A 25,714-nucleotide genomic window follows, 5' to 3' on the forward strand; every position below is an offset into this window, starting at 1 on the left:
TAAGCAGATATTGACAGGGCAATTATAAAGTGCATATGGAAATGCAACGGACTTACAGTTGCCAAGATATTTTTGAAAAAGAAAAACAAAGTTAATAGGCTTACACTTTTCAAAAGTGACCATAATCAAGACAATGTGTGTCTTTTGTTAGAGGATAGACAAATCTAGCAATGGAACAAATAAAGTCCAGCCATTGATCCACATGTATAAGACCAAATGCTTTCTGTCAAAAGTACAAAAGCAATGCAACTGTTTTCAACAAATTATTCTGGAATATTAGGGTATTCATATGAAAAACAAAAACACCTCTGCATATGAAGATGTATTTATATCTCTACCTTACCCCAAACAGAAAAGTTAACCTTAGGTGGATCATAAACTTAAATATAAAAACTAATATTATAATGCTTCTAGACAACAGAAGACAAACATCTTCATGACCTTTGGTAAGTAAAAATATCTCCAATAGGAAATAGAAAGCACTAGTCATAAAATGAAAAAAAAAAAGAGATAAATTGGACTTCATCAGAATGAAAATAAAGACACTCTGGACTGTGAGAAATATTCATAATACAAATATTTAACAAAGGACTTGTATCTAGAATTTACAAAGGACTTCCACAGCTCAATAATAAAAAGTTGAAGATTGACATTAGAGTTTAGTAGACGCTTCACAAATGATGAGATACAAATGGCTGGGTGAAAAAGGTCTCCAAATTATTAGTCATCAGGTAAATGCTTGTTGAACCACAATGAGATGCCTTCACACACTCACCAAAAAGTCTAAAGTTAAAAAGTCTGACAACACAAGGAGTTGACAAGGATTTGGAATGATAGGAACTTTTGTAGATCCCCCAAAGTTGTATAAAATGATACAACTCTTCTTGAAAGCTGTATGGCCATTTATTAAGTATACATTTATCTTATGCCCCAAAATGTCATTGCTTATTTACTCAAGAAAAGTAAAAACATGCCAAGAAAAAGATTTATCCATGAATATTCATAATGTTTCTTATGATAGTCAAAACCTGGAAGCAACCCAAATGTCCATCAACAGGAGACTGGATGAGCAAATTGTGGTAAAATCATACAGTAGAATAAGATTCAGCAGTAAAAAGTAACAAACCAGTGTTGTACAATAATGCAGATAAATCTCAAAAACATTATGTTGAGGGGAAGAAGCCAGACACAGAAGAATTGATACTGAATCATTCCATGTATACAGATGCCTAGAAAAGGTATACATAAATGGTGATAGAAATCAGAACAGTAGCTGTGTATGGCTTGGGGGAAGTGGGTATACCTTGGAGAGGGCAACGGGGAGTTTTTCAGGGCATTGGAAATGTTCTGTATCTTAATAGGAATGTGGATTATCCAGGTGAATATGTTTGCAAAAGCTCATCACTTAAGATTTGTACAGAACGTTGTATGTAAATGGTACCTCAGAGGAATGTTGTGTGTGTGTGTGTGTGTGTGTGTGTTAGTCGCTCAGTCATGTCTGACTCTTTGTGACCCCATGGGGTGTAGCCCACCAGGCTCCTCTGCCCATGGGATTTTCCAGGCAAGAGTACTGGAGTGGGTTGCCATTTATTAAGATGATAAATGGCAGCAGGAATCCTGTCTTTATGGCTTGCAGTCCTCCTGGGTGCATTGTAAAAGGAGGAGCTTGGGAGGACCCTGAAAGCAGAACTTTCAGTTCTAATCTTCATTTCAAGACAGAACTACCCCTCGAACATGGTGAATCAAAGATGCTTTCATCCCAGCTTCTAGTTCCAGGAGGTGATCACCCTGTCAGCTTGTTTTAAGGAGGACCAGAACCTGAAACTCAGTTTTCATTCCAATCCCAAAGAAAGGCAATGCCAAAGAATGCTCAAACTACCACACAACTGCACTCATCTTACACGCTAGTAAAGTAATGCTCAAAATTCTCCAAGCCAGGCTTCAGCAATACGTGAACCGTGAACTTCCTGATGTTCAAGCTGGTTTTAGAAAAGGCAGAGGAACCAGAGATCAAATTGCCAACATCCGCTGGATCATGGAAAAAGCAAGAGAGTTCCAGAAAAACATCTATTTCTGCTTTATTGACTATGTCAGAGCCTTTGACTGTGTGGATCACAATAAACTGTGGAAAATTCTGAAAGAGATGGGAATACCAGACCACCTGATCTGCCTCTTGAGAAATCTGTATGCAGGTCAGGAAGCAACAGTTAGAACTGGACATGGAACAACAGACTGGTTCCAAATAGGAAAAGGAGTATGTCAAGGCTGTATATTGTCACCCTGCTTATTTAACTTCTATGCAGAGTACGTCATGAGAAACGCTGGACTGGAAGAAATACAAGCTGGAATCAAGATTGCCGGGAGAAATAACAATAACCTCAGATATGCAGATGACACCACCCTTATGGCAGAAAGTGAAGAGGAACTCAAAAGCCTCTTGATGAAGGTGAAAGTGGAGAGTGAAAAAGTTGGCTTAAAGCTCAACATTCAGAAAACGAAGATCATGGCATCTGGTCCCATCACTTCATGGGAAATAGATGGGGAAACAGTGGAAACAGTGTCAAACTTTATTTTTGGGGGCTCCAAAATCACTGCAGATGGTGACTGCAGCCATGAAATTAAAAGACACTCCTTGGAAGGAAAGTTATGACCAACCTAGATAGCATATTGAAAAGCAGAGACATTACTTTGCCAACAAAGGTTCGTCTAGTCAAGGCTATGGTTTTTCCTGTGGTCATGTATGGATGTGAGAGTTGGACTGTGAAGAAGGCTGAGTGCCGAAGAATTGATGCTTTTGAACTGTGGTGTTGGAGAAGACTCTTGAGAGTCCCTTGGACTGCAAGGAGACCCAACCAGTCCATTCTGAAGGAGATCAGCCCTGGGATTTCTTTGGAAGGAATGATGCTAAAGCTGAAACTCCTGTACTTTGGCCACCTCATGCGAAGAGTTGACTCATTGGAAAAGACTCTGATGCTGGTAGGGATTGGGGGCAGGAGGAGAAGGGGACGACAGAGGATGAGATGGCTGGATGGCATCACCGACTCGATGGACATGAGTCTCAGTGAACTCCGGGAGTTGATGATGGAAAGGGAGGCCTGGCGTGCTGGATTCATGGGGTTGCAAAGAGTCGGACAGACTGAGCCACTGAACTGAACTGAACTGAGAACCTGAAACATAGTATCAGCTTCTGAGATAAAAGCCCTGTGAACTTCAGGAACAACGATTAGTTTTAGAGTGTGACAGACCTGGTTTTCATTCCAAATTCTAGTATTTGCTCTGGGACACATGACTTAATTTTTCCTGAGCCTCCAGTTCTGTACAGGGAAGAGAATTATCCTTGCCTTAAATGTCATTGTGAGGAATAGTGTTCAGCTCTCTCCTTTGGTCACTTCTGGAAAGATTTTCCCCATTTCCCTGACTCTTGCAAACCCACCGCCTTCCCATTTACAAGTGTTCTTGGTACTTCTCTGGCAAAGCACCCATATCATAAATGTCACTTTGTATGATGGACAGGGAGGCCTGGCGTGCTGCGATTCATGGGGTCGCAAAGAGTCGGACACGACTGAGCGACTGATCTGATCTGATCTGATCTGATTCTTGTATTTGACAGCACCCCTTGACCCCAGCCCTAGATGATAAACAGCTCCAGGGAGAGCAGCATGTAGTAGTTTTACTCACCAGCACATGGCACAGTGCCTGGCACAATAAATATTTGCTGGATAAACTGTGTCTGGGAAAAGGAGGGGAAACAGTGAAACTCTGCCATCCACCCATCACTCCCTTCTGAGATTCCAAATACACATATGCTCCCCCAGACTGCCTTGGGGGCTTTCTTTTCCCCTTGGCCCTTTCCCTAAGTTGGTTAGTACCAGCCTTTACTTGTCTATAGCATGTAGAGGAGAAGAGTGGAGGGGGTGGATGTTGGGGCGGTCAGGTGTGTGTGTTGTGTTAGTTTCTCAGTCGTGTCTGACTCTCTGCAACCTCATAGACCGTAGCCCACCAGGCCCCTCTGCCCATGGGATTCTCCAGGCAAGAACGCTGAAGTGGGTTGCCATTTCCTTCTCTGAAAGGAACTATAGAAAGAAAGAAAGTGAAGTCATTCAGTAGTGTCTGACTCTTTGCAACCCCATGGACTGTATGTAGCCTGAGATTTGTCTTAATGGCAGCCTGGGAGTGAGAACCCTGCCTTGAGGATCTTTGCAGGGGGAGGCTTTGACACAGTGATTAAGAAACCAGCAGTCGCCTTTATTCCCTGTTAAGAACTTTCTCACTGGAGGGCACTCCAGGCTGCCTATCGCTGCTTTCCATCAGGACTTGGGGGTTTCATGTTTACCTGTGTTATTCATACGTTGAACTTGCACAGCCTGCCTGAGTGTTTAGGAATCTTAGCTGTGAAACTCTCCTATCTTTTGGCAAGGTTTGCCTTGTTCAAAAGGGGCAACATGGCAATATATTGTTACTCTGCCTTCACTGCCTCTTTATCTTATTCTTTGCCTTCCCAAGCACAAAAGCAAAGTACCATGCCATGGACTTGTGATGCTTACAGCAACAGACAGTTCTCTGTAGAGCATCCATCCCTGGCTTAGGGGTCACAAGTTTAAATATTTAGTTGGAAGTGTATTTACTTATTTTCTTTTACCAAAATTTTCTTTTGAAATAATTGTACATTCCCAATAAGTTGCAAAAAAAAAAAGTACAGAAAGATCCCATGCACTTTTCACCTTACTTTTTATTTTTATTTATAAATGTAATGTAATGTATGAACATTATAAAATTTCAGAGTACAAACGTATAACAATGCAAGTTCCTCCTGTTAATTATTGTGTCAATAGGCATAAATGAATATGCTAATACAATAGGAGCTGTTGATCAAAAATGGAATCATGCTATCCAGCAAACCCTCTTTTCTTTACCAGCATCTAAGTCAAAAGTCTTCCTGGGTTAGAGGCCAGAGGTGCTGCATATTCTCGAAAATGGGTACGTAAAACAAAATATTTCAAACTGTTGTGTTCAGAAAAAGTGTCATTTGTGAGGAAACTTACTTGAGAAAAGCTAGTAAGAAATAGCACACTTCAATTCCAGAGTCACTTATTTTTAAAAAGGAATGTTTCTAAGGGAAGCTAAGACTGCGATTTCAGTCAAATCATCCTCTGGAAACTAACACCTGTCTGTAGGAGAAGCTGCAGGTGGGTCATTTCTGCGATGGCTCCAACTTCAAGAACCGGCTGTTTCCATTCAAGCCTCCCTCTCCTTGTTTGGACAGGTAAGAAGTCTGCCTTTCACTTCAAAAACGGCCTTTTGTCTGGCTTGCTGGACAGGGCTCAGGGTGTTCCTTTGGGACTCATTAGGGAGGGATGAGACCAGTTAAGCTCAGGTCAGGACGACACAGTGGGAAGGCAGCTGGAAGCCATGGCAGCGTGGGGTGGGGAGTGGGGCCTTCTGAGTGGGTGGGCATGGGATTGGCTCAGTCTGGGCTTCCTGCGAAAGGAGATGCCCAGGGGCCGTGACCCCCTTCTGACACCCTCACCAGGAGGGTCGGCAACGTGTAGCACTGTGGATGACAACTGAGTGTTTTGATGGGTTCAGGTACTGGAGAGGCAGCCCCTGGGGCAGGAAGCCTTCTCGGTCCACCCTTTGGAGTATTCCCTTCGTCCCTGAGCTCAGATTGCGAGGGCTCTGACTTGAGGGGGTTGCAGTGTATGATGACAGAACCCAGGGAAGAAGGGAGGTAGAAAAAGACCACTGTCTCTCCCAGAATCCTCACAGAGGCTGCGAAGTGCGACTGCTTCCCTCGGAGGAGAATCATCATGATGTAGATCCCTTGACCTCATTCCCTGTCACACGCCTCTCATTCCCTTCTCTGATAGCCTCACCTGACCTGGTCCCAGTGGGAGGCTCACCGAACGTTCCTGACCCCAGCCTGGCTTCTTCTGCCAGGTCTAGGTAAATGATCAGAGAATGTGTCTGACTCTTCCAAACAGGTTCTTCATGGAAAATGATCACTTCCCATTATTAGCCGGACTTGCCATGCTCCCACGTTTTTCCTTTGGATCCCAAGCCTGAACCCTGGGAGGCATTGTAGGCCCCCTCTCTCCCTCAGCCCACACACAGAAGACCTGCCATTCTCTTCTCTGTTACAACTCTCCACAGGCTGAACTCTCCACACTGTCTGAACTCAGTCATTCATTTGACAAGTATTTGAGTGTCTGTGTGCCAGCCTCTGGGCATGGGTGATGTGCAGACTCAGTCATCACCCTCCCGCCCTCCTCAAGCAGATAGTTCAGGAAATTAAAGTCGTCATCGGTCTTACCCAGACCTTCTCACTGGGCTTCTCTGTTCCTTCTCACCTTTGCTGACCAGTTCATTCTCCAGTGTAGTGTCCAGCACATTAAAAGCAAAACAAATAAAATAACCAGCAAAGTAACAAATAAACTCTCCAAACTACATCTTCATCCTGTCTCTCTTCTTGGTGGTAGGAAAGGGAAGAGGCACTAGATGAAGGAGTCAGAAAGCAAAGACTGAATTTTAGCTCCTCCCTTTCAGTGTGACTTCTGGGACGTGTCAGTTCCCTAACCTTGAGAATGGAGCTGGAGCAGATAACACAACACTGTAATTTGTCCTGATTTTAAAAATAACTCTGGCTTGTGATGGAGCTTTACATGGTCTTACTCGATTCTCATAATGACCCTAGAAAGGATACTATTTATTGAACACAGGGCTAACATACTCAGCTTTAGATTAGAATTGAACATCAGGGCCAGAAACCTAAAAATAAAATAAGTCACAAGAGTTTAAGGAAATGAGTCTTCACGCAACATCTAAACTTGTAGCCTTCATGGGTCAAGAACCCTCAGTAGTAACACCGCCCATCCATAGGTCCCATGGGAGTTAGGGGTTAGGAGCTGTGCAGTGTCTGGACCACTGACCAGCAGGGACCCTGGGGAGGGTCTGTGCGAGCAGAGTGGACTTCAGAGCCCCTACCAGGGGCTATGGGGGCACCAGAAGGGCTTCAGTTTTGCTTCTCATTCTCTGGCTGTCCTTCTGTCTTTTTATCTCTATATCCCTTTATTTCTCTCTCTTTTTTTATATGTTGTTTTAAAAACATCTCTCTTTTTTAGGGAGGGAGGGTATTGTTTCTTCCTTTCTCATTTCCCCTTAATTTTTTATCTATGTGCTTTTGGTCAAATTATGGGCCTCTGCTTATTTATCTGTAAATAAAGTCTAATGGCAACCACCACACACAAAGATCTGGTCCACTGGGCACGAGGTTAAGCCCTGTACTTACACTAATTGATGGAAATTTTCATGTCAATTATAAGGTCTTTCTTATTAAAAACTCCATTCTCCAGATGAGAACACTGAGGCAACGAGGTTTGACTGACTTGCCTCAGGTTACACAGCTAGCAGGTAACAAAACTGTGATTTGAATCCCAGGCTCGTGGCTTCAGGATCCTTGACCTCACCCCAGACTGCTTCTCAAAGAGGACACGATGAATACCCCAATGCAGTGCTGGGCATTGTTGTTGTTTGGTCACTCCAAGAGTCCTGTCCAACTCTTTTCGTGACCCCACAGACTGTAGGTCTTCCCTGGTGGCTCAGCAGTAAAGAATCTGCCTGCAATATGGGAGACTCAGCTTCGATCCCTGGGTCTGGAAGATCCCCTAGAGAAGGAAATGGCAACCCACACCAGTATTCTTGTCTGGGAAATGCCATGGGCAGAGGAGCCTGGCGGGCTACAGTCCATGGGGTCACAAAAAGTCAGACATTACTGAGCGACTGACATTAACATTAACTAGACTGTAGCCCGCCAGGCTCCTCTGTCCATGGCATTTCCCAGACAAGAATACTGGAGTGGGTTGCCAATTCCTTCTCCAGGAGATCTTCCAGACTCAGGGATCAAACCCTCATCTCCTGCATTGGCAGGCAGATTCTTTACACCTGAACCACTAGGGAAGACTTGCTGGGCATAGTAGCCTGTCTGCAAATGTTAGGGTCCTCCACCTGAGCTCTGGGCTGATCTCTAGGTTATTTGTCTGTGAAAAAGAATCCAACCTCCCACCCCAGCCCCCGGGACATAATTGGTCATTGCTTAGGGCTAAAGGTCTGGCTTTTTCGGAGCTTTTGTTTTACTGAGTGAGATGAAGAAACTGTGAAAGGTGGCTAGAGGCAGCATGGCTGGAAACAGAGGATGGGAGACTAGGGGTTGGGGAGAGAACTGGGTAGGGATTAAGGCTTTGGAAAGAGGAATTTAAGGGGGAATAACCCAAGATTCGAGGAATGTTAGGGAATTAAGCCAGGTGGGATAGAACTCTCACCTCCCCATAAGCCTTCCTCATTGGTCATTAGTGCTTTGGGAGCATAGTTTGTTATTTTGTAACATGGAGGTAACTTTTGACCTGAGTCAGGTGAGGTTAGTTCAGCTAATGAATCCAGTCACACCGGCTTCTACTCATGAGCCTCCTGGGCTGGTCTCTCTGTGTGTGGACTACATGGGCACACTCAGAAATTTCCCCGTTGGTGAAAGACATCCTCCAGGAACGCAAATGGTGAGTGATCAGCCCCTAGGTGTGTGTCTTCTGACTATGACCCCAATTCAGAGTTTACCCCCTTTCTAGCTCTGCCAGGGACCCCCCTCTCCTCCCCCGCCAGTCTCCTGTTCCCTGGCGTTTTCCAGCCGAGCAAGTGAGACACACAGATTTGTTATTTCTGCCCCCATGGCTGTGTTCCCCACGGTTCACACATTTGTAGAGAAGCGCCGCAGCCTCTGCCCCACCGGCTTCTGCTACCCCGTCATCTCATTATTTCCCACGTGCGGTTGTTAACTTACTGACAGAGGTGTCCCCACAAAATGACAGTGACAGAGGACACTCTCAGCAGACAGACCTGAGCATTAGCCAGCCCAGGATTCCTCAAGGACTCTGAGGCAGGCAGCAAAGGGCTGGCGGCTGAAGGGTGTTCTCAAACCAGCACCCCACCATCGGGCTCTGCCCTACAGAGCCCCTTGAAGGCAGCGCAGCAGAAAAAGGAGGATGCGGGTCCTCCATCCACTCAGGGCAGCTGAGACGGGTGACAGGGCCATGGCAGGGTCTGATTGCAGGGAAGAGGGAGGAAGTGTGCAAGCCACACTAGCCTCATATCCAGCCCCACAAGCTGGCCCTCAAGAAGGCCCTGGAAATGCATGTAGAGCAAGGTCTTGGGTACAGGGAGATGTTGGCCCTGAGCAGCCGGACGAAATAGCTTCCTGGGCCCATCCCTTCCCCTCAGCCCGCCTGTTGCAACTTTGGGTAGAGACGGCTGTGAGAGGAATGGGACATGGACTATATCTCATAAACCTCTGCAGCCCCAGTGTCCACTGCGGGCTGCCTGACACACAGGAGGCGTTCGGCAGAGCTGCTGTTAGCTGAGAAAATTAAAACAGAAAAGCATGATTTCCATTCCTGGACTTATTATACAATCATTGCTCAAAATTTTAAAAATAATAATAAGACGTGAAGAAGCAGGTGGAGAAAGAGAAAGGAGGAAAAAAGGAGGCTTTGGGGTCATGGGATACTTCAAAGGCAGAGGCCTGGGTGGGCATTCCTGTCCCCTGCCCCCACCCACTCGTCTGAGAATAAACACACCAACGATGTAAGGAGGGAGAGGCCAGGAGACGATCCACCAGGGCTGTGAAGGGCAGATTATTTCACTGCCAGCCCAGAGGCAGGCCTCTGTAAGCTCCTGTCCCTCATGAGACCGTGGCTGACAGGCCTCCCCCGTGAATATAAAAATGGGCTCCTCACAGCAGTCACTTTTCCTCTTTGAAGTTCCCAGGCTGAAACAAGTTGCCTTTGCAACCTCACACACACCGCATGCAGAGAAAAGAAAACGCTGGTAATAGAGTAATTTTTTTTTTGCTCCCTTCACTCTATCTGAATCAAGTAGGAATTTGTCCTTTTAAATTTTCTGCAGCAAATGTAAATTCTAAGCCTAAAAGTCATTTGGAGAATTTTAGTGCACACTGAAGGAAAAAAAGATGATGGAATGCCTTAAAAAGTGTGGCTTGGTTTTGGGGGTGGACTGTAGAGGCCCAGAAAATCAGTACCACCACTCACAGAGATATCTTTGCTTTTTTGTATTTTAAAAGGAAGAGCAGCAGTGTATTTTCTTGGCCTGGATTTCTAATTGTATGATTCCTTCTCCCTGAAATATTCAGATTTTCTTTTTACTCTTTAGAAAGGAAGAAAAGCTATTCAGGGCTAGTGGTTTTCTGAGTAAAGGCTGGTTCCTGTTTTCTGTGCATGCTGATTGGAAGAACTCATTCTAAGTCCAGGACGAAGAAAAAATGATCAGTTGGGAAAATAAAGGAATCCCTTTCTACAAGAAGGACGGAGAGGGACTGAGTGAGGAATTAAGTCCAGAGCTGAGATTACAGGCAAACCTGCCCTTCTCCTCTCATTTTTTATCAGCTTTTCCTAGATGAAGGAAATAATGTTTCCAGGCTATCCTCACATGGGAGAGAGCCCTGAGCCTGATGCCTCTTGATTGAGAAAGTGTTCTCAAGGCTGATTTATCTCTGCAGACGGCAGGGCTCTTCTTGAACAGAGATTTCAAAGAGTTAAACTGCTTCCATATGTCCAGCATGAGAGTGGAGTTTGTAGCCTTTGGCAACCTCAGCTGAATCCAGCTGCAGCTGCTACCTGTGTGTTCCACTGTGTGTGTGTGTGTGTGTTTGCGCACACACACCCGCACGCCCGTGTGCGCACTGACATCTGAACCATGTTCCGACTGTGTCAATGAAACTGTTATGTCTTTGTTGGGGGAGATATTAATTCTGAGCAATTACAGCTCCCTCTCCCCTCCCTCCCTCCCACCCCCTTCCCCTCCCTTCATCTGCTCAGCAAGGACCATGGACCATGTCAAACAATATACAACAGAGAAGAATGCAAATAAACTTTAGTCTGCATAGCCCAGCAAAGCAGTTAGCCGCCCACTTGCAAGATACTTAACTCTTGTACACATGATACACAAAGAACGCTAGCTACTTTCACCAATCCCTTTAGACCAAAAAAAAAAAAAAAAAAAAAAAGGAAAGAACTGATCCTTGTCTTTCTATCTGTGAGGTTGCAGTAGTTCCTCCTGCTAATAAAGGAGCTTTTCCCATGATGCAGTGTGATAAGGATTGGCCTACATGTAGTCCAGAAAGCCACTGCCGATGTTTCCTTGATTAGGTGTCTTATCTTCCAATGAGCTGCATCTGATGAAGACCGCTGACAGCATAATGGCTGGGAAAACGTCGGACAGCTCCATAAAATGGCAGCTATGTTATGACATGTCAGCCAGAACCTGGTGGATGGTAAGTTTGATGTGATCCCATTATTTTTCACCCACCCCCACCCCCACCCCACCACCAAACTTTTTGCCTCCCTGTTTTGTTGTTCCATGCACGTGTTATAAAGTTCCCTTGCCTGCGGAAAGTTCAGGCTGAAGTTGTGGGAGCCTGGCGTGGCTCCGGACACCAGTGTGTAAGATAGGATTTCCCTGCTATTGTGGCCAGGGACATAGGCCTTCTTTAAAAAAAAAAAAAAAAGACAGTGTGAGTTTTTGTTCACTTTTTGAAAAAAAAAAAAAAAAAAATGCAAATGGTACAGTCGGCCCCAGGCTGGCTGGTGTGAAATGTATGGAGGTGGGACAGTCAGTGGGGGACTGGAGCCTTCTTGGCTAATTGTTCTTGCATTAGTCTTAGAACAGGGTAATGTACTTCTTTCTGCAGCGTCTGTGAATAATGATTTAGATAGCGTATTGTATCATGTTGTGTGCGGTTCCCTCATCAGTATGCGACTGTCCCCCATGCTTCGCCTTAATTTGGAATCCACCTCCCTTTCAGTGAATACTGTAACTGGAGCAACCACTGATTACTATGCCACTCAGCGTAATTAAATTTAGTTAATGAGGATATGCATATTCAGTTCATTATTTTTCTTTGCTCGGGCAAATGTGTGTGGGTTTGTTGTTGCTGGGTTTTTTTTATCTCCATATTTGTCCAGCTGCAAATTTGGGGAAGAGGAAAAACAACATAAAAATTCAGGACATTGAAAAATCCGGTGATTCAACTTTAAAAATAATACCGAGACAAGAGAAGTTGTAATGTTCTTTAATCAGGATGCTGGGATTCAAGGCTATGGCTTTGGGAAAGGAAACTTTTCAGATCAAAAAATTGCTACATGAAAAACTTCAATCTACTGATTTCTGTTGTGTGGACAATGGTCTCTTGTATGTAATAGTCGTGACATGAATGGGCAAACGTTCTGCAGGAAAGCATTCCAGTATGAATATTAAATTCATCCTTGGGTTAATTCATCTGAGCATTATTGTCTGTCTTTTCTTTCTTTCCTTCCTTTCTTCCATTTCTTTCTTTCTTCCTCTCCTCTCCTTCTGCCCCTTTCATTTACATCTTGACTGCTTTTGCTTGCTGGCTTTGATAATTATTATGCTTTCTGCAAGGGCTGTTTTCCCTCAATTAGTACAGTGTGAGACAATGGGCACTTTATTCTAGATGGGGAGGGTATGGCCAGCCCAGCCCCAGTGGTCAGATGGAGGAGAAAGCCTTCCGATGAGTCTGGGCTTCTGGTTCTGCTGGGCAAGAGGGTTTCTTATTAACATGTTTGAATTTCCTGGAAGGTGAATGCTGTGCTCTTGCTTCTGGGCTCTTCCTGGGAGCTCAGTGTGCAGAAGTTTCTCTGACACGGCAACTCTTCCCTGTACTTTCTCACCAATGATGTGGGAGCCTGCAGGAAAATTTCTCTGCCGCTGCTACTTGTTGCTGTTTTGAGTTTCAGAAAGAAAGGCCAGTTCCTCAAGGAGAGACAAAAGCCTCTCTGCATTTCTCTCTTTCTCTCTTCCCATTTCTCTATCTCTCCTCTCCCTCAACCGTTTTACTCCAGTTGGAGTACATTTTACAAAGGATACAAGCTCTGCGGTGGCACATGTCCATGGATGGTTGTATCTCATTAGACTTTAGCACTGGCATGTGCATGGGCACAGTGAACTCTTAAAATAACTGGCAGATATTTGGAGAAAGACATTACAAAATGAGTATTTAAAAGCTTTGCTGGGTGTGACTGTACCAAGTATTAGAAGCGTTATTTGAATACTGTGTCTCTTCACTATCATTTAAGAATGTTCCCAGAAGCAAGTTTTAAAATCAATATTTTTTAATAAATGAAACATTTTTTTTCTGTTGGGGAAAAAAAAGTCAAAGGTCTTACTCTATTTTTTTTTTACTTAAAAACTGAGATTCATATGGGTATGCTGAGATAATCACTGTAAATATTTTGCCATTAAGTTTCATTTTTCTAATTCTGGACAGAGAGATCTTAGCGTCCCAAGAGAAGTATGTTGTGAGTACTATTGTCAAAGGTGTGTGTAAGCTGATTATTCATTTTTTTAAAAAAATCTTTTTTTTATTGCCTGAGAAGATGCAGAATTTGTTTAGGGACAGGTTCAGAGATAAAATATTAAATGAAAAATGTTTGCATGAAGTATTTTCATATTTAATCTTTGTTAGGCTACATGGATAGTATGTAAGTTTCTTACTAAGGACAATTCAGTTTTTAAAAAGTTGGTTAATTTTGGAAAAAATGTCTAAGCAATTAACATATAATGTGTCATTGAAAAGTTGGAATGACAGATGTTTTGTGGAAAACCTAATTAATTAAATGAAATTATTGCTTATCACTAGCAGAAGAGGGAGAAAGTGCATGTGAATTACTTCTACAATGATTCCCTGTTTGGGGTTTAAGGAATAATTTTAAAAGGTGTTTTAAGATTCTTACAAAGGAGTTTATTGTGATTCTTCTCTCACCATGACACTGCTTCTTTTATTTTTACAATTACTCTGAGGCTTTTGTGTAAGAAAGGATATTGTATCCTTGTTTGGCTTAATCAAATGAAGTTTTAGTAACCAAATCCTGAATTCCAAAGCTACAGTGTTCGCGTATCCAGCAATTGCTTCCTGACTTATTGTCCGTTTCACTTAGATTCTCTTATTGTGTGACAATGATCATAAATTCTACTTGACAGGGAAAAAACCCAAACAAGACGTGGTTGTCCAATTCTACATCTGTTTCCCTTCCTAGATAGGCATGTTTTAGTAAAACAGAGGATGGAAAAACATTTTATTGAGACAGCTAAAAATAAACAAGCACAAGAAGAACGAGTTTGTGTGTGTGTGTGTGTGTGTGTGTGTGTGTGTGTGTAGAAAATCTGCATATATGCAGTTTTTAAAATAAGGCATCCATGTATGTTTTACTTCTTTAGAGTATTTTGCATGGAAGTTCTTTCAAAGAAAAAGATCATGTAAGCAGTTTAAATTACAGTTGGTTGGCTATATTTAGAGTTCTGCTGATGACCTTTCACATTATTTAAAAAGAAATAACACTTGAAATGTTTTAAAGATGTGTATCATAAGTAGCGCTATTTCATTAATGGTTACTGATGATGCTATATGTTTCCTTTTGAACTACTGAAAAAATGAAACTAACAAAAAGCAATGTTGGGACTTTCCATTCTATTTTGTACTGCTTATTTAAAGTTCTCTGTGAGACTTAGGACTTATTTGTTAGCTATTTAGAACTTCAGGGTAACAGTATGCACCAGACATTATTTTTTTCTAAATTTCATAAGTCTAATCCTTTGATCCTGCAGAATTGGACTAGAACACTTGTAATTTTCGTTAATCATGAAAGACAATTATATAAATATTAATCCATAAGATTAATTTAAAAACTAATTGCTAGTTTATGAGACTTGAAATTCTCATGGTCCTATAAATTTAATCAAAGAAAACAGGCAAGTGAACATGAAAGTTTAACCAGTTTTCACGTTATCAAAGGCACAAAGGTGATTCCTGGTTGAACACCAATGAATCTACCCAGGTTAATATACTTCTAATTTTTCTTGAAAGAATCTAATTTACTTTTTGAAAAGTTGATATATTAAAATATGGTACTTTTATATAATTTTATCACTTGGTTTAAGACCATTTTAGTAGGGTGATAAACTCATCACTTTATTGTTCTAAAAATCAAATCCTATTCTGATCTGATTCTCAATACAAATTTTAATTAAGTGACTTGATAACAAATATCAGTATAGATACAACAACATTGAAGAGACTATTTTCACAGCAAATATTTCTCTAAAGTCTTTGAGAAGTTGAACTTTGGTTTACTATTATTTTTAACTAAAAATTATAAAGTTAATGTGTCTTTTTACAAATGCTAGAACTAGTATAAGTTAGTCTGCATTTTATTTTACTTCACTACAGGAGTTCCTAAACAATCTAATTAACATGCTAAAATTATTTATGAGAAACTTCATACCTAGCCTACTGATACATTCACACTGTTTTGTAAGCTACCAGCCATGCAAATGTATACCTGAAAATCAAAATTTAATATTTAATTTTGAATTTTATTATACTTCCTTTAGAGATGGAATAGAAACTAATACACACAGTATAGATAACAACCATGTCAACTAGTTACATGAAGATATTATGTCTATACATTTATTTCCAGAATTAAAAGCTATAAAACTAATGTTTCATTCAACAAATATTTAAGAACTTACTATATTCCAGACAGTGTTCTAGGTGGAGAGGCAAGCAAGACTCTTTCTCCATATTGGAATCAAACCTAGGTCCCAATGTTATAAGCGGGGGATACCTATATTAGTGAAAGCTTCAGAATGATTTCTGTTTCTTTTATTACACCGGTAAACATGTAGATATTACATTTGCAGAGTTGTCATTCACAGTCCAAGGTAGGTAATATATCTTTCCAGTACTTTCTCTTAGTCTTGTGGGTGAATGTTAACATGTTAACATTACCATTATCTTATCCATCTCCTGTGCAATAAATGATGTGGATAAAGACTAAGAATTTATTAAACATCAGTTTCTGAGTCAACAAACAAAATGATGATAATGATGATGGTGATGTCTGAGTGAAAAACATGATTTCAACATCTGTAAATAATGTTCATACTTTGTTAATATTTCAAATTTTATCAAAGGTAGATTTGGATTTTTATTACACATCTTCCATACCTATATTCTTTAGTGATATATTTTCTTTTGTGATACCATTTTAGTATTAAATAAAAATAAACTGTACAGAAGATGTAATTAAATACAAATATGTTAATATTCTTCCAAAACACTTTTCCCTCAGAATGATTTTTATCTCATTTTCCATGGTTTCTTTTCACTTATGTGCTTGCATAACAAATTCAACATATGCACTTTGCATAAGGAAAATATCTTTTGGATCCTATCTTAATAAATAGTGATTAGATGGTTATTAATTTAATCAGTGAGTAAGGAAACAAAGTGCTTGTCTATCCTTTTTTTCAGTTTGTTTTTGGAAGCAAAAGGTCATGTTCTCAAGAAGTGTTATCTCTTCAATCTATGGGAAAGCTGGTATTGATTTTCCAGTTTAGAGACTAGTAAAAAAAAAAAAAAACAAAAAAAAAACAGATATCTGATGCTTACAACGTCATTGAAACTACAGTGTATTTCTGGAAGATGATGAATGGTGTCAAGCACTATCTTGTAGGCATTTTTTAATTCTGAGATTATTCTGTGACATTTTTCTATACTATGGTTTATAATATATATTTTGAGGGGCTGAGAAAATGAACTTGGATATAGGAAAATTATACCAGTGAAAATATACCTGCCCAGTGAAAGAGAATTATCTTCCTCTGTCTCAATGTGCAAAATAGGGTAGTGCACTTTAGTGCAAAAGTTCTTTTCATGAGAACTTCTCTTAAGGCATATGTGTATCTATATTATGTGTTTTACTAACACAGCATTTAAAATCTTGTTGGATTTTAAGTGCTTAGCAAAGAGTAAGCAGAAAAAGCTCAGTAAATGTTAGTTATGATCATTATTGTTATTTCAGCTTATACTTAGCATGCTTTATAATGGGGCAGATTTAGCATATCATGTAATGGACAGCTTTAATAACAATTTTCATTTCTTATGTTCTAACACAAATTTCAACCCCGCACCTCTCTAAAATACAACTTTATTCAGAAAGCATTTTAAAAATTCCTCAGTGCTATGTTCATTTTCTGAGGTTATAACATAATGGATATGTTTATGAGCACAGGACTGAATCCTGGGAAACGGAGATTTGGTGACCTCTGGCAAATGAATTTGCTCCTCTTGTGGCTGGTAGAGCCAGCTGTAAAGTGCAGATAACCATACTCATTACTTGTCGCTCCAACCTGTCGTGAGGATGAATGAGATGGAGTCAGTGAGGCACCTGGTGAATGCAGTGTAAATACCAAGTTCACGGCACAAGGGGCCACAACAAACTGTGACTATACAGGCTTTTAGTCTGCGCACTTAGTAGGTGCTCCAAAAATACATAAGGTGGCTTAAGTAAGTATAACTCTAGTACTTCCTATTGGGCTTTCATAACCATGTTGACTTTTTGAATTCATCTAAACTTTTTTGGTGGGACTTGTTTACGTTAAATCAGGAGTCCCCAGCCTCTGGATCAAATGCCCAATGATCTGAGGTGGAGCTGATATAATAATAACAATATACCTAAAGTGAATATTAAATGCAATGTGCTTGAATTATCCCAAAACCACCCTCCTCCCCAAGTCCGTGGAAAAATTGTCCTCCACAAAACCAGCCAGCCCCTGTTGCCAGAAAGTTTGGGGACCACAGCATTAAATGAATCCTAAAAATTCAGTATTTTTTTCATTGTAGATTGTAGCAGATTTCTTAAAATCAGAGCCTCCTGAAGTATTTCCTGGGGCTTAGCAATATTCAATGGTCAATGTTGCATATTAACTTAATTTTAAGCTAATTTAAACTAAAATACTGTTTTTAAAGGTAGAGGACTTAATGATTATTATAAGCCTCTTACTTGCCAAGTGTTTGCTGGGTACTTGGGGAGACAATTTATATCCGTCATCCCATTCAGTCTTTAGCATAGCACAATGAAACAGGAATTATCAGTCCCATTTCACAGATGGGGCCACTGGACTCTGAGGTCAAGAAACTTACGAAGTGTATGCCATTAATGGGGGGGGGGGCAAAAAAACACTGAAATTCACAAAGTCTGAGGTTTGTCTGCTCCACCTCCCCCAAAACCCACCAGTCAACAGTCTCATGTGGTGACCTGGGTTATGACTCAGGATTTGTGACCACAGTGAGGTGTTCCGCCCTTGCTTCCTTGGCACCTGCCTACCCCTCTGGTTTGGAGCCTGACCTCTTCCCAAGGCTCAGCTCTCCCTGTGTGTCCAGTGGCCCAGCTCACCACCTCTCCAGCTGAATCTGAGAATTATACAGTTCCGGTATTGGAGGTGGCTGAATTCTTTGGAAATGTGATTCCATTCTTCTTTCCTCGAGACAATTAGACTCGCTATAGTTATAAGCCATCTGGGGGAAATTTTTTGGAAAGAAATTGGCAAGCAAAGCGTTTCCATTTTCAAGCTTTGATGATATCTCTTTACCTCATGGGGTTTTTGTGAGGCTCCAATGAGATAATACATAATAAACGCTTGAAAACTGTAAAATGCAAAACCAATCGAAGGTACACATATTATTATCTGGTTGTGTTAAACATGGGTAGGTGGAAAAAAGCTTCCCAGAATATTGCAGTGTTCTGGAGCATGAGATAATGGTAGATTTCCACCAGGCACAGAGAAAATGCTCGCTGTCTTAAACGTTACATGATGCTTTTCACAAATTCTACTGCTAAATTCAGAGGGCTTAATCCTTCACCTAACAGTGCTCTTCTAGTTCACCCAATCCCATGCAATAGCAGTGAGAGCAATACCCACCACCCACTTTTGTATATTTAAGGCGAAGACATAAGGAAAATTTCCCAGGGGTCATCTGTACCACCTTGCAGTTCATCTCTTAGATTTTTCATTGATATAAGCTTGTTCTTGTACCACAAAAACTCAGGTTATAATAATTCCTTGATGAAGTTATTATTGCAACTCACACTTAGCATGTATTATAATAGGAATGATTTAGCTCATCCCATAATATAATGGACAGCACAGTATACTCTAAATGGGAATTTTTCCCTCTCATTTTCACAATTGTTAGAAGTAACAATATCAACAACTGTTTGAACTGAGACACCCTAGCATATTTGATGTTTCTATGCTGTGTTTAACCTGTATTCCATACAAATGATTGTACTTTTTCATATGACATTTATTATGTTTGGATATAAGATTTGTCTTATTTATTGCTCAGATGCACAACCAAAAATTATAAACCCCAAGAGGATGAGGACCAAGTCTTATTTACCAAATTCCCTGGAGGCTCAGACAGTAAAGAACCTGCCTGTAATGCAGGGGGCCTGGATTCAATCCTCGGGCCGGGAAAATCCCCTGGAGAAGGAAATGGCAACCCACTCCTGTATTCTTGTCTGGAGATTCCATGTAGAGGAGCCTGGCAGCTACAGTCCATGGGGTTGAAAAGAGTCAGGCATGACTAACACTTTCAAACAGTATTTTGCACATAAAATGCCCTTAATGAGTAATTGTTAAGTTGCATCAAGACCCTTGCTAACCCATTCAACTAAGAGACACAGTAAGTTCTGAGTTGATCAACGTTGATGGGTGCCTAATCTGTGGCCCAAGTTATGAACACCATGATGCCAATGTCAAGATGAAACTTAAGTGCTAAAAGCATGAAGGAATTACAGTGAAATTAGCCGCAAAGTTTTAAAGCTGACGGTGAGAGTTGGAATAATGCAGTTGAAAACTGCAAAATAGTATTTCCCTTCCAGCAGACAGGCCCATGGTTTTCACCAAGTCAGCCAGCAGGGAAATAACCATTGTTATCAGCATTTGCCATTTCCTATTTTCTCAACTCTACCTTTATCAACGTGACTAAGACCTTTCAGGGGTTTACAGATTTGGAGATTTTGGAAAAGGCTAATATACTTTGAGGGGTAAATGCCTAAAGCAAGAAGACTTTGGAATAGGTGAACTTTTTGTTGAATTTCTTATTGTTGATGATATAAGTTTCATTTAAGAGAATTGATTATTTTCCCACTCTAAGGTTTCAATCATCTTTCCACATGTGTTACCTTTATTGTAATATTGGAAAAGCCCTTGGTTATGGATTAACAGTTTAACATCTTGTGTTTGGATGAGGACTCAAGAAAACACACTGAGAATAACCAAACTCTCAAACGGAATCAGTAGGGTAGGAGGGACAGGGGTCTTTGGCAAAGTGAGAAAGAAAGTACCCAGCCTGGTGGCTCAGACGGTAGAGAATGTGCCTGTGAGGCAGGAGACCCGGGTTCTATCCTTGAGTCAGGAAGATCTCCTGGAGAAGGGAATGGCAACCCACTCCAGTATTCCTGCCTGGAGAATCCCATGGGCAGAGGAGCCTGGTGGGCTACAGTCTATAGGGTTGCAAAGAGTTGGAAATGACTGAAGTGACAACACTGACAGCTTCTAAATACTTTTGAGAAAGGAGGTCAAGTGAAAAAACAGTCATCTACGTGGACTGGGCCCTTTGCAAAGACTGCAAGTCTGTGTCAAAATGAAAACTGAGAACAGTTTCCTGATGCCAGCACTAAGAGTGCTGCTCCAGCGTTAGAGACTCTGCAGCTTCATCTCCAAAGCCGGAAGGTTACCCACCCCTCCTCCTAAGACCTGTGAACCTGGAAGAGTATTCTGGAGTCCCCTGGAAAATATGAGAGCCCTCTCGGCCAGACCCTCCCCCTGCCTGTATATAAGATTCATTAAAGTTTAAAAATAAAATAATAAAAAAAAAGAAACTAGTGATAGTAGCAACTGCTTTTGTGTACTGTCCCCCTCCCAAGTTTCTTTTTGGATATTTTAATGTGAAATGATGGTAGAGAGACATGGGATAAAAAATTGTGGATCATAACTTTTGCTCCCAAACACTCCCATCACTGCAAACAACTAGGAACGCTGTCATCCTTCGAAAGCAGAGCCTCTGGCTTGAAGGAGCAGGGAAAGCTGTGACTACTAAATAAGTAGGGTTTGCTTTACTTTTCAGTGTTCCAACCAAGTGTCGAGGTTTAATGCTGTTGCTGACAGCTAGTCTGGTAGCAGTTATGCACAGGAAAATAAACTCGGATTTCTCAAATGTGGACCTGGGGTAGATACAGATGGGAGACTATAAGGCTAAAAATAACATCATATATATTACGGCTTCCTTGGCTTGGTGGTAAAGAATCTGCCTGTCAATGCAGGAGATGTGAGTTCGATCCCTGGATTAGAAAGTACCCTGGAGAAGGAAATGGCAACCCACTCTAGTATTCTTGCCTGGAGTATCCCATGGACAGAGGAGACTGGTGGGCTACAGTCCATGGGGTCGCAAAGAGTCAGACACCACTGAATGACTCAACAACAACAGTATGTGTGTTATAGCATGCGTTGCAGAGGAAAATAATTTGTAACTTTCTAGAGTCACAATTCATTACCTATTGTTGATAAATCTGAACAACCTCACGCAAACTTCTTTCTCCTTTGTAAAATTTCCTCAGATTTGCTCTTAGGAGGAACTGTGGAATACTATCTCATACAATAATGACCAAGACATTGAAAAGGCAGGACTGCTTTTTTTATCCATAAGTAGAAGGAATAACACTAAATTGCCATTTTATTTTTCCAATAAGATATTAATTACCTTATGTGAGGCTATTCATTTTCTTGGCACCAAAGATGTTTATAAATGGTACCCCGCATTATACAAGCCACATGTTTATGTAGCATGAATGTTCGATCAATTAGTTTACACACACAAACGCTGGAATATTGATGACACATGTTAACTTTTAGTGGGAAAAAAGCCAACCAAGCTAATGTGATGCATTGATCCTTGGGACATGCACACAGATGTGAACCTTTGACTTCATCACAAGTGATTTGGCTGACAAACAGTAGCTTGTAATTATTGTTGTGCCATCATAAATTAATTAACGAATCAATCAATCAGTTCAGAACCAGCCACATTTGTTGGTTTGGGATGCTTCCCTTCACTTTATCTCCCTTGCAAGTGCTTTTCTTATCAGTGCTTTGAAAACATTTGCTTGTGCCGATAGGCATTTTTCTAAGCTTTAATAGGGAATTTTAAACAACAGCATGGGTGTAGTGAAATGTTGCTGATGTATTGATTAATATTCTCTAAATGCTTGGCCAAAGGACTATCAATGGGTAAAGTGAATAATAATTGAGCATCCAAAAGGTTTTGACCAAAGCCATTTCTCTGAGGAAGAAATAAGAAAACAGCATCCCAGTCTCTCAGCAAACAGGCAGCATATAGGGGTTAAGTTGTTCCGAAGGTATCAGTTTTCACCATCACCCCCAAGGGTACTTCCTTCGTTCTGTTTCCACCTCCACCCTGTATTTGGAAAGAATCCATTAACTTAGCAAGTTGCATTTATTGAACTGTGAGTTATTGCATTTTTAAAGACATGACCATCTCTAAGCACTCCTAGGTACCAGCTCCTCTGCTGCGTACATCCTGTATATGATCTTATTTAATTCTTGCAACAATACTGAAGAGTAGATGTAACTTCTATTTCATAGCAGAAGAAGTGGAAGCTCTGAGGGTTTAAGCAGTTTGCCCAGGTTTACACAGTTAATAACAGGCAGTGCCATGAGCAGGAGTCAGTGCATTGGCCCCTCCCCACGCTGGGATTAACCAGAGACATCAAGGAACATCTGACCAGCACATCACAACCCACGTTACCACATGGGGTTGATGCAATTCTAGCCAGAGAAAAGGAACTTGACGTTTTAGTTAGTCACCTCATTCTGGATAAACCTACCATTTCTGAAAGGCTTTGTGAAATATGAAGAAACAGTTCTTGGGTTCATTATTTTTCCAGCTTTCTTGAGATAAACTTAACACCATTATATATGTTGAAGGTGTATATGGTGATAATTTGATGCATTTTATATTATGAAATGACTACCACAATAAGGTTTGTTAACACTTCCATCACCTCATTACCTATGTTTGTGTCTGTGTGTGATAAGAACATTTACGATCTACTGTACTCTTGCTTGGAAAATCCCATGGATGGAGGAGCCTGGTAGGCTGCGGTCCATGGGGTTGCTAAGAGTCGGACACGACTGAGCGATTTCACTTTGACTTTTCACTTTCATGCATTGGAGAAGGAAATGGCAACCCACTCCAGTATTCTTGCCTGGAGAATCCCAGAGATGGGGGAGCCTGGTGGGCTGCCGTCTATGGGGTCGCACAGAGTCGGACACGACCAAAGTGACTTAGCAGTAGCAGCAGTCTTATCATATTCGAAGTGTACAGGACAGTACTGATAAGTATAGTTGCCATCTGTATGTTAGATCCCATAACTTATTCATCTTTTGATTAGAAGTTCTTGGAAACCTTCCTTTGAATGTACTGTTGAGAGTTTCAAAAAGGCTGAAAGACTTCTGAATCCTTTGTCCTGCTCTGCCTCCGGTACCCTGGAAGCATCATTCTCTTGTTACAGCTTTCTTTTGTTTGGCTTTATTTTCTTGTCCTGAATCAGTGGGGGCCGTGAAATGACAGTGGCACTGAGAACCAAAGAACTAGATGATGTTCCTGAGCTGGTCTGCAAGCACAAGGAAGCCATTTAACCTCTGAGTTCTGCCTGCCGCTTTGAGCCACTGAAATGCAGTGGTTTTCAACTTTTATGGGCCTCTCATCATAACCTAATATACACATACATAAATATGTAGAGTGAAAATTCAACATTCATAGAACTCTCTTTACTCCTAATACCTGTAATGTGCTTTTAATAGTTTTTATTTTATTCTCTCTCATCTTTTCAAATGAAGGTGTTGTCTAACTAAATTGATATATTGAACCACTAGTGGGTCATGATACATGGTTTGAAAAATACCAAGTGAAGGTGAATGTTCTCCAAGGTTGCATTTGCTACCTGCATGCACGTGCTTCAGATTCTTGTGTTTAGAGGTCTTCTATTATCTGAGCCCCACCTTTTAAAGGAATTCCATACTCATGAGAAAAGAGTGACTGCTTGGAGGTCTGTGGCTGTAGATCATTCTACTGAAATTTTTTTCCTGTGAGCTGCTTCCGGAGGGCTACAGTCTATGGGGTCTCAAAGACTTGGACATGACTGAGCACACACAGACACAGAAGGATAAAAGAATCAGTCTGGTCAGCCCTGAGAAGAAGAACAGGAAGGACACAAAGGAGGTGATGGCTCTTGGGCTGGGTTCATATTTATAACACAGGCTGAATTCTTATCTTCATCAGAGAGTTACCACTTTATATGACAGGCCTTCATTTTGCAAATAATGTGATAAAATTAGATGGAAGAAGTTGAGGGGGGAAATAATGTGTACACCTTTAATTTTTAATTTCCCACTAAAAACATAAAGAAATAGCCTTTTGGTGGAAAAAAAAAAAAAAACATGATGATGAAATAGGTGTTTTCTTAAAGAATTTTCTTCCCCCTGAAATTCTTAGTAGAAGGAAATCTGAGGTGCTTTGTAAGGTAATAGCTGTTGCACTTTGCATAGCCCCATATGGAATGGATGAAAGTGAGAAAGTATAAATATTTTCTTTAGAATATGGAAACTTCATATTCTCAGTAATCTGCATTTTATAATATTTTTAAAGGAGAGAACTGAGGGGCAGCTGAAATTAAAATGGAAGAGAGCATAGAATATAAAAGTGGTTTTTGGAGGGTGTTTCAGATAATGTTGGGAGTCAGAATGGCATGTATTTGCAAAAGCCATAAAGAGTCTGGGCTTCTAAGGTCAGACTACCTGGGATCAAATCCCAAATATGCTATTGACCAGCAGGATAAATGTAGATGATGTAACCTCTCTGTGCCTCAGTTTCCTTAACTGTTATATAGGGAGATGGTAGCAGGATCTGCTCTGAAGGCTGTTATGAGGATTCACTGAGTTAATATACGTAGGTCTGCCCAGTGTATAGAAAGTCTTCATGTTAATATCACTAACCACATATAAAATATAACTGCAATGCTTTACAATAAATAAATCCTATCTAGATAGCATATTGAAAAGCAGAGACATCACTTTGCCAACAAAGGTCCGTCTAGTCAAGGTATGGTTTTTCCACTGGTCATGTATGGATGTGAGAGTTGGACTGTGAAGAAAGCTGAGCGCCAAAGAATTGATGCTTTTGAACTGTGGTGTTGGAGAAGACTCTTGAGAGTCCCTTGGACTGCAAGTTGATTCAACCAGTCCATTCTAAAGGAGATCAGCCCTGGGTGTTCTTTGGAAGGAATGATGCTAAAGCTGAAACTCCAGTACTTTGGCCACCTCATGCGAAGAGTTGACTCATTGGAAAATCCCTCCCTCATGCTGGGAGGGATTGGGGACAGGAGGAGAAGGGGACAACAGAGGATGAGATGGCTGGATGGCATCACTGACTCGATGGACGTGAGTTTGAGTGAACTCTGGGAGACGGTGATGGACAGGGAGGCCTGGCATGCTGCGATTCATAGGGTCCCAAATAGTTGGACACGACTGAGCGACTTTGACTGAACTGATACATAAGGAAAAGCAAAGAATAAGGTTAAAAATTAAAATCAACTTCTCCTTCCCACCAAAAAAGCCACTGAAACTACATGTAGGGGAAATGATTCTTAGCTATTAAGTCAGTGACTTCAGTTCTAGAAAGGCTCCACTTATTACTTGTTTTGACAAA

At 41.1% G+C, this 25,714-nt stretch overlaps 1 protein-coding gene across 10 annotated transcripts in view; it reads left to right on the top strand.

Annotated features, from left to right (window-relative positions):
• Positions 1-8,409: 8,409 nt before the first annotated feature.
• NFIB (nuclear factor I B) overlaps positions 8,410-25,714 on the top strand; it is a 483,650-nt gene continuing 466,345 nt past the window's right edge. For 3 of the 10 annotated variants that reach the window (XM_025281510.3, XM_025281512.3, XM_006061258.4), the window contains exons 1-2: positions 8,411-8,546; positions 11,208-11,332. In XM_025281510.3, coding sequence (XP_025137295.1) covers positions 11,237-11,332 — 96 coding nt within the window. In that variant the 5' untranslated portion in view covers positions 8,411-8,546; positions 11,208-11,236. Of the gene's footprint in view, positions 8,547-11,207; positions 11,333-25,714 lie in introns of all 10 variants that reach the window. The other 7 variants (XM_044939848.2, XM_006061262.4, XM_044939849.2 and 4 more) reach the window with 3 other exon arrangements.

The sequence above is a fragment of the Bubalus bubalis genome, chromosome 3 (genome assembly GCF_019923935.1).
Source record: "Bubalus bubalis isolate 160015118507 breed Murrah chromosome 3, NDDB_SH_1, whole genome shotgun sequence".
Taxonomy (NCBI): Eukaryota; Metazoa; Chordata; class Mammalia; order Artiodactyla; family Bovidae; genus Bubalus; species Bubalus bubalis.